Source organism: Carassius auratus, unplaced genomic scaffold (assembly GCF_003368295.1).
Source record: "Carassius auratus strain Wakin unplaced genomic scaffold, ASM336829v1 scaf_tig00028633, whole genome shotgun sequence".
Lineage (NCBI taxonomy): Eukaryota > Metazoa > Chordata > Actinopteri > Cypriniformes > Cyprinidae > Carassius > Carassius auratus.
The window spans coordinates 36319-46070 of NW_020525710.1; the positions used below are offsets into that span (position 1 = coordinate 36319).

Here is a 9752-nt window from a genome sequence, read left to right on the forward strand (position 1 = left end):
GGTTCTATCAGGCGCTATGTATTTGGAACCCCTAAAAGGTTCTATATAGAACCCTTAAGGGTTCTTTGTAACCAAAAAGGATTTATTTGGAACCTTTTAGGGGTTCATTCATGATTATTTATTTTGTCCTTTCCGGATTAAATATTTCATATAATTGACAAACATCAAGACCCTAAAATGTAAAAATATAATTCACATAAAAAAATTCACCCATGAATACTGAAAAAAGCTCACCCAAAGTGCATAAAACTAGTCATTTATTTATATTAATAAAAATAATTACTATTACTGAAAGAATGCTACTGTAATTTCAAATATTCAAGGCTTTAAATGTACAAATCAACCTTAAAACACCAACCATTTAAAAAAAAATCTCAAATAATGAAAATAGAGTTTCATCTACATCTACATATTACAAAATAAGTCGGAGTTGGCTTTACTGATTCCTGCAAGTTGGAAAAACCTATAAATTATTTGTGAAATAACTTAGAATCTTGCATACTTTCTTCCAAACGATTAGGGATGTGACGGACCATGTTTTACCACGGTGGAAAGGTCCAATTCACTGGCTAGGTTACACACGCAACTCACAAACAATCATGACCACAGAAACTTTGTGATCAATTCAATATTCATTAATAAAATAGCTTGGATAGCATACTGAAAAACTCAAAAGCATCAATGTATCTGTTTTTGATTTAACTAAACTTGCAGCTTGATTATTGAAGAGACACTACACAAACATTATTCACACATGCAGTTCCTCACTTTCTCTCTGTTGTTCATTTAAATAAAAATGCTTTTGTTCAAGCTACATTATTTCTGTATCTGATTTAAAGCATGCAGAATGCTAGATCTAAAGGCCGGTTGCTAAAAAAAAAATGTATCAGTGCTTTTTTTGCCTCCAGTCTTTCATTTCAATTGTGCAAATGTTTTTGTGAGAAACTGAGCAGCACTCTCTCAATTTTAACATCTTTGTATTTCTCCTGATATTACAAAACAACTGTCAATAAGAGTATTCTACAAGAGCAAGACATTTTTATTTAATTTTGTTATCACATTCACAGAGCTACATGCAATCAAGTGATCATGGCTGGCAATTCTTTAAAATGATGGCATCTCAAATATCTACTCATCACAATGAACGTCATACAGTTTGGAACTCAAGTTCAGATCATTTTCTGAAGAGATGAGATTCTGAAGTATGCTTACAATCGACACTTTACTACTCCATGAGAACACAGGAGAGGATTTATGAATGGCAGGGAAGCAATGCAACTGAGGTTGTAAAAAAAAATAAAAAAAAAATAAATGCAAAATGTCTCAGTTCACATTACTTTAATCTCCGATCTCTGTGTGCAAGTGTTTTGTTTGCATGTTTGTCACTGCAGCAGCACATTAAACTTAAATTGTAATTAAACTGACTGGAACTATCTGTGAATCTAATTATTTTAATGCACACCTTTTAGCCAATCAGAATCAAATATTCAGACAAACCATGGTATAAATAGATTTATTAGAGCAACCATTCAACAAACCAAGCAACTAATGGTTGTGTTAAGGAAAAAAAGAACAGTTTTTGTGTTTTTGTCAGTTTGCTGAAGTAAAGAGTAGTGTTCCTGTAGCTCAATTGGTAGAGCATTGTGCTATTAAACGCAAGGTCAGGGGTTCGATTGCCCGGGAACACATGATAGGTAAAAAAATCGATAGTCTGAATGCACTGTAAGTCCTGTCTGCTAAATGCATAAATTTAATTTAAACTGTTCAGGACTTGAAGAGCAGTCTCTAGATTAAGATGAAGGTCCTTCAGCAGCTACCAAAAAAAGAAAGAAAGAAAAATTCATTAAGATCAATTTTGACAAAAAAAATTGAAAATGCAGTGGAAATACTAAACTCAAAGGAAACAACACTAAAAACAAATACTCACAAGTTGTGGAACCTGAAGAAATGGGAACATGTCCATGACCTCTCATGTTGATTTTGTCATTAAATCAACTCTTTTAAAAAGAGCGCATCTCATTAGATTTTTGATATGTTGGTGTAGTCAGGTTGTCTTTTACATAGTTCAGCATTAATCACAGTAATGTGCTCCTGAAAACTTAATTGATCTTCTCCAGTATTTTCCAGGTTTAATATAATCTGAAAAAAAGTAGTAAATGTTGAAAAGGCTCTAGGTTAATTCTTATTGGTGCGTTGTGAATGATTGACAGTCGCAACTTAGTCCCGCCCCCAGAGTCTGACGCAACTTATGTTTCGCTTGAAGGCTGTGGAGGGCTCGCGTGTATTCAAGCCATAGATGAGTGTGCGTAACTTTGAAAGTAAGTTTAATTTCCACTCATACTATCTTTAATCTTGTTATATTGCTATTTGTTGTATTATGGGTTGAAACGTTCAGATGTTGAGTGTTTTTGGATTGCCGTGAGGCTAATGTTAGCGGTAGACTGTGTGCATTATCTTTGCACGTGTGTTCCGATGCGCGCTGTATATGTGAATAATCATAACGTGAATAATCATAACGACTCATATTTCTCCATATGTTTAATTTAGTCTCTACAATTTACAAATGTTATTAAGCCATATTTATGTGGATTGTGAAGATTACACTGGATTGAGATATGGTTATAAGACGATAGTCACGTGTCTATTTATAGTCAATTGTTACATTTTATAGTCATGTATCCTCACGCATCTATTATTTTGAGTAAAATGTATATCATTTATTACTGTAAACTGATTATTTATATTTCTGTTTTATTATAGAAACCACACTCACACAACCTTAATGTTCATGCAATACCCTGAGTATGTTGATGGCTTGATCCTTCTATTAAAACTGTGATTGGACTTTGGACTTTTGTGCATTCTTACCGATGCCCCGTGATGATCCCAACTAAGTCAGAACCAAGCAATACAGTCCATAAAACTAATTAACATTGGTCCTTCGAGCCGGAGAGGTGATTGCCACAGGTTAAGATGTCCAAAGCCCATTCAGAGTCACAGTATGAGCCTCAAGTCCGTAGTAAACGATTATCACGCCCCCCACGCCACTTGGGAGATTATGAGGTGGATTACAGAGGCTTCCAGCATACATATTCACCTACTTCCAGGATGCAAACAGAGTGCCACAGCCGGGAGTCAGGAAATGAGGGTGCTGTCGGGATGACACCCTTCACCAGTTGGCATGCTACTCACCGCGGTGATGTTACTGAGGATACTGGAGATCAGTATGAACCACAAGATGCTCAAACAGTGATTTGGCAGCTACGAGAAGAGAACAGACGCCTGCATAAAACCATTGAGGACCTGCAACACACCTCTGAAAGGGAGGAAACAGACTCATCACAGTGTCCTGTGCCTTTTCCTCGCACTCACTCATCGACAAAGGCAGCAAAGAAACCTTCTCCTGTCCCAACTCCACGTCTAAGCAAGGTAGCAGTAGCTCAAATGAGTGATCAGATTTCTAAAGAGACTGGAAAACCAGTTATGGATGATGGAAAGGAAGAGTCAGAAGATGAGGAGCGAGACTGTGAAATTAATTTGTCAGGTGAACTTTCAGAAATGAAACTGCAGCCCACATCAAAGAACAGGCATGTGCGATATCAACCAAATTCACCAAATCCATGTACATTGCAATCTCAGCACAAGATGAGTGTACACGCTGCACAAAGCACAAGCTATGCACATGACCAAAGACATATCCCACCAAAGCCACAAATACGTGATCCTTCCCCTGCAGCTGACTTCAGATTCAGAGAACAAATTGATTACCACCCAAGACAACATTATCATCCTAGAGACTTCGTTCCGCGCACTCATTCTCCTCCCACCAGAGAGAGCATTTACAGAGGTCCGAGCCCTTCAATACCAGATTTCACAGTGGAAGACCCACGACAGTTTGCTAGACTCAAAATATCTCTTGACAATTTGTTGCCGTACGATGCTACTGAACAGTTTAAATATCAAATTCTGCTTGAGCATTTGAAATTTGAAGAGGCCCTTTTAATTGCTGATTCCTACAGCAACTCTCGTTATCCATACACCCAAACAATGCAATCGCTGACTGAACATTATGGACAGCCGCATCAATTGGCGTTGCAGAAAATTGCTGACTTGATGGACGGACCAAATATTCGCAGTGGTGACACTCAGGCCTTTCGTAAGTTTGCCCTCAGAGTTCGAGCATTAGTGGGTATGCTTGACCAGCTGGATGAGAAGGGAGCTATTGAATTGCAGTGTGGTTCACACGTGGCAAGACTCATGTCTAAACTCCCTCATGATCTCAAGGCTAACTTCAAGAGGTATGTTCACCCCCTCAGAAACCCAATTCCAAACCTGCTCGACTTTTCACACTGGCTTGAGTTTGAGCTGCAGGTGCAGCCCACTGACTGTAAACTCAATACTAGTGAAATGAGGGGACAAATTAGTCAGCACAAAGAAGCTCCGCGACAGCGTAAGCACACTTTTCAGACAACAGCCATTTTGCATGGTGTGGATCAGTCAGCAGACCCTCCAGCTGCAAAATCATCAGAATTTCAAAACCCTGGCAAAATTGTGTACTGTCATTACTGTGACAATAATCACCACTATCTTAACCAGTGCAATAACTTCACACAGCTAACCAGTGAGCTCAAAACTAACTGGATTAAGTCAAATAAGAGATGTTGGAGGTGTGGACGGAAACATCAGGCAGCTCAGTGCAGATTGAAAGCCACATGTAAAACTTGCAATGGCAAACATCTAACTGTTTTGCATGACATCAACAGCAAATCAACAGAGATGAAGCACAACCATGAAAGATCCCAAGAGAGTCAGATGCTATACCTAGATCGTCCAGCAGGTGGCAGCCAAGTCCTTCTGAAAATTTGTAAAGTGCTGTTGCGTAATGGCAAAAATTCAATTATGACTTATGCTATTTTGGACGATGGCTCTGAACGTACAATCCTGCTTCATGGTGCAGCACAGCAGCTTAAACTTAATGGACAGACTGAAACCCTCTCTTTGAGAACAGTTCGACATGACACCCAAGTCATACAAGGTGCAAAAGTATCTTTCACTCTGTCCCCAGCATTTCAGCCAAGCAAAAGGTTCAAGATAACTGGTGCCTTTACAGCTGAGAATTTCGGCTTGGCCAAGCATTCACATCCAGTTACCCTTCTGCAAAGGAAATACCAGCATCTCAAAGGGCTGCCTCTTCATGCCTTTTCTCAGGTTCAGCCATTGTTGCTTATAGGCTCTGATCATCACCATTTAATCATCCCCATGGAGCCAGTTCACTTTGGCCCACCAGGCGGGCCAGCTGCTATAAGGACCAGATTAGGCTGGACACTGCAAGGGCCAGCCAATGTACTCCAGCACCAAATCCCAGAGCATCAATGCCTTTCACATCGGTGACTTCCACCTCATCAGAGCTGTTGCAACATGTTGAGAGACTCTGGCAGCTTGACATACTACCATATCGCAATGAGAAGGTGGTGACACGCTCACGTTGTGATCAGGAGGCCATCACTCTGCTTGAGACCAAGACTGTAAGGGTAAATGTAAATGGAGTGTTTCGTTATGCTACACCACTTCTGCGAAAAAGGGACATGCCCGAATTGAAAGCGCCTAAAGAGTCTGTTCTCCCCAACCTAAGAGCATTAGAAAGGCGTCTCAGCAAAAGTCCTGAACATGCAGAGGCATATAACCAGGAAATTGAAAGGCTGGATCAATCTGGTTATGTTGTCAAGCTGGCTGCTGAAGCAGTTGATCACAGCCCTGAATCATGGTACATACCACATCACATGGTACACCATAATGGAAAGCACAGAGTGGTGTACAACTGTTCCTTTCAGTACCAAGGCCATAACCTCAATGAGTACCTCCTAGCTGGGCCTACCCTCACCTCCACTTTACTAGGAGTGTTACTTCCGATTCAGAGAGCATGCAATTGCCATCACAAGCGATATCAAGGGCATGTTTCACCAGATTCTTCTGCTCCCAGAGGATAAACCACTTCTCAGATTTCTGTGGAGAAACATGCAGCGTGATACACCAGTCAGTGTCTATGAATGGCAGGTTTTGCCTTTTGGGACTACATGCAGCCCCTGCTGTGCAACATTTGCCGTCCTAAAACATGTCCAAGAGAACACTGTTCCAGGGGAAGAGACACGTGTGGCTGTAGAAAACCATTTCTATGTGGACAATTTCCTGCAGAGTGTAACTTCTACTGACAAAGCGACTGAACTGGTGAATAAGATTCAAGCTCTTTTAGTTTCTGGTGGGTTCGAGTTAAGACAATGGGCTAGCAACATTCCTTCTGTCGTTGCACACCTTCCTGAAGAATCCAGATCTGAGCGAAATGAGCTTTGGCTTACTGAAAAGCAATGGGATGTTTCTGTATCCACCTTGGGTCTACATTGGCTCTGCAAAGCAGACACACTTGGTTACAAAGCTCGTCTGAAGGAACCACAAGTTCCAACAATGAGGTATATCTATCAGGTCGTAGCTAGTCAGTATGACCCACTAGGCTACATTATTCCCTTCACAACTAGAGCCAAAGTACTGATACAAAGACTGTGGGATAAAAAACGAGAGTGGGATGACCCATTGCTACCAAGTGACCTCTTGCAAGCCTGGCTTGAATGGGAAGCAGAATTGCAGTACCTGAACAAGATTGCTATACCACGATGCTACACTAGTGCAGAACTGGATTCTAAAGTGTGCAAAAGAGACATCCACATATTCTGCGATGCTTCTAATAATGCTTATGGGTCAGTGGCGTATCTTAGAACAGAGAGTCCTCAAGGCCAAGTCGAGGTTGCATTTATCACAGCAAGATCAAGGGTGGCACCAAAGCGGCAGTTATCTGTTCCTCGGCTAGAACTCTGTGCAGCACTTAGCGGGGCCCAATTGGCAAGACTTCTGGAAAAGGAACTCACCCTGAACATTCAACAGGTGACATTATGGAGTGACTCAAAGACAGTTTTATCTTGGATTCAATCAGATTCATGCAGATATAAAGTGTTTGTGGGCACAAGGATTGCAGAAATTCAGGAACTGACTGCTTCTCAGTCATGGCAGTATGTGAAGTCTGAAAACAATCCTGCAGATGACATTACCCATGGTAAAACACTTCACCAACTCTCAGTGCCAAGTCACTGGAAACAAGGACCACATTTTTTGTGGCAAGACCCAAGTACTTGGTCTAATGACACGGAGGAATTGGTCACAGACAGTACAGATGAAGAGGAGAAAGTCACTTTCTGCAGCCTGACCACAGTAGATTTCTCCGACATCATTAAAGAATTCTCATCATACCACAGTTTTGATCAATTGGTGGAACATGAAGCACAGAAACAATTAAAACAAGCCAATCAGACAAGAGATTTATCCGCCCAAGACTACGTAGCTGCTGAGATATCACTCTTGAAACAAGCCCAATCTATGTGTTTCCCAGTTGAACTTGATACATTAACATGTGGTAAATCTTTGCCTCCCAACAGCAGATTAGTCTCACTTGCACCGGAGATTGACCAATCTACTGGGCTCATAAGAGTTGGTGGCCGTTTGCGACGTAGTGAGCTACTTAGGCCAGATACTGTCCATCCAATTGTCATTGATCCCAAACACCCACTCAGTCAACTCCTGATCCAACATTATGATGAAAAACTTCATCATCCTGGCCCAGAAAGAGTATTTGCTGAGTTACGCCGTAAATATTGGATCATCAGAGGGCGAGAAGCAGTACGGCGGCACCAACATCAGTGTCGTGAATGCAAAAAATGGCGTGGAAAGCCTGAAGTGCCAAAAATGGCTGATTTACCACCAGCCCGACTCCGTCTCCACCGCCCAGCTTTTATTCGACAGGTGTTGACTGTTTTGGGCCTTATACAATCAAAGTAGGCCGCCGCAATGAGAAACGGTGGGGGATCATATTTAAATGTATGACGACCAGAGGAGTCTACATTGATTTACTTCCTAAAATTGATACTGATTCATTCCTCATGGCCCTACGCAGATTCACTGCACGCAGAGGAACTCCCCATGAACTCTATTCTGACCAGGGAACCAACTTCAAGGGAGGAGAAAGGGAACTATCAGAAGCATTTGCGGCCATGCAACCCAATCTGCAAAGTCAGCTTGCAAAGCAGAAAATTCAGTTCAAATTCAATCCCCCTGGAGCTCCTCATTTTGGTGGACTATGGGAGAGGGAGATCAGGTCTCTAAAATCTGCTCTCAATGTTACCCTTGGAGCCCAACATGTAACTGAGGAAGTGCTTAGCACAGTGCTTACAGAGATCGAAGGCATGTTAAACTCCAAACCCCTGGGCTACGTGTCATCGGATGTAGCAGATGTTGACCCCATCACACCAAACAGCCTGTTATTGGGGCGGCCAGACCCTGATTTACCCCAAATTGTATACCCTGAGTCCGAATTACTAAGCAGAAAACGCTGGAGACATAGCCAGGTCCTTGCCGACCATTTTTGGGCCCACTTCATCAAGAGATACTTGCCTGAACTGCAAACTCGTGCAAAGTGGATTACTGAGACTGGCAAAGATCTAAAGACCGGGACAGTAGTGATGATCGTGGATCACCAATTGCCTCGAGCCCTCTGGCCAGTGGGCAAGGTCTCAGCCACAGTACCCGGTGCTGATGGGAAAATTAGAACTGCTGAAGTACAAGTGCAGGGTCGGAAATACATCCGACCAGTGAGTAAACTTATCTGTTTGCCACCTCTACCTGAGGATAACAAAGACTCGTAAGCCTTTTCTAAGTAGAATTTACAATGTAAATTGGGGCGGCTGTTGAAAAGGCTCTAGGTTAATTCTTATTGGTGCGTTGTGAATGATTGACAGTCGCAACTTAGTCCCGCCCCCAGAGTCTGACGCAACTTATGTTTCGCTTGAAGGCTGTGGAGGGCTCGCGTGTATTCAAGCCATAGATGAGTGTGCGTAACTTTGAAAGTAAGTTTAATTTCCACTCATACTATCTTTAATCTTGTTATATTGCTATTTGTTGTATTATGGGTTGAAACGTTCAGATGTTGAGTGTTTTTGGATTGCCGTGAGGCTAATGTTAGCGGTAGACTGTGTGCATTATCTTTGCACGTGTGTTCCGATGCGCGCTGTATATGTGAATAATCATAACGTGAATAATCATAACGACTCATATTTCTCCATATGTTTAATTTAGTCTCTACAATTTACAAATGTTATTAAGCCATATTTATGTGGATTGTGAAGATTACACTGGATTGAGATATGGTTATAAGACGATAGTCACGTGTCTATTTATAGTCAATTGTTACATTTTATAGTCATGTATCCTCACGCATCTATTATTTTGAGTAAAATGTATATCATTTATTACTGTAAACTGATTATTTATATTTCTGTTTTATTATAGAAACCACACTCACACAACCTTAATGTTCATGCAATACCCTGAGTATGTTGATGGCTTGATCCTTCTATTAAAACTGTGATTGGACTTTGGACTTTTGTGCATTCTTACCGATGCCCCGTGATGATCCCAACTAAGTCAGAACCAAGCAATACAGTCCATAAAACTAATTAACAGTAAATAACACAATTCCTATTGTTTATCTACAATCTCCTTGCATTACTGGTCAATAACCAAGCAATTTTAACACATTTGAGTGAAGAAGGATAAAACAGACGAACCTCCTGGGACTGGGTGGAAACCGGATTATCAGTACACAGGAGAACTGGAAAGTTTGCAGTCTTGCATCTTTTTGTTTGCTGAAATGA

At 41.2% G+C, this 9752-nt stretch overlaps 2 protein-coding genes across 2 annotated transcripts; both read left to right on the forward strand.

Moving 5' to 3' along the window:
- Positions 1 to 2158: 2158 nt before the first annotated feature.
- LOC113079592 (uncharacterized) lies at positions 2159 to 5895 on the forward strand. Its single transcript, XM_026251834.1, has 2 exons — positions 2159 to 2318; positions 2761 to 5895. The coding sequence occupies exon 2, from the start codon at positions 2974 to 2976 to the stop codon at positions 5389 to 5391; it is 2418 nt and encodes an 805-aa protein (XP_026107619.1). The 5' UTR covers positions 2159 to 2318; positions 2761 to 2973; the 3' UTR covers positions 5392 to 5895.
- Positions 5896 to 7839: 1944 nt separating this feature from the next.
- Positions 7840 to 9476, forward strand: LOC113079593 (uncharacterized). The gene is made up of 2 exons (XM_026251835.1): positions 7840 to 8945; positions 9388 to 9476. The coding sequence occupies exon 1, from the start codon at positions 7923 to 7925 to the stop codon at positions 8742 to 8744; it is 822 nt and encodes a 273-aa protein (XP_026107620.1). The 5' UTR covers positions 7840 to 7922; the 3' UTR covers positions 8745 to 8945; positions 9388 to 9476.
- The last annotated feature ends 276 nt before the right edge of the window (positions 9477 to 9752 follow it).

Bases quoted from the DNA above. Each gene is read 5' to 3' on its own strand.
- LOC113079592 (XM_026251834.1), top strand. From the start codon at position 2,974: ATGTCCAAAGCCCATTCAGAGTCACAGTATGAGCCTCAAGTCCGTAGT.
- LOC113079593 (XM_026251835.1), top strand. From the start codon at position 7,923: ATGACGACCAGAGGAGTCTACATTGATTTACTTCCTAAAATTGATACT.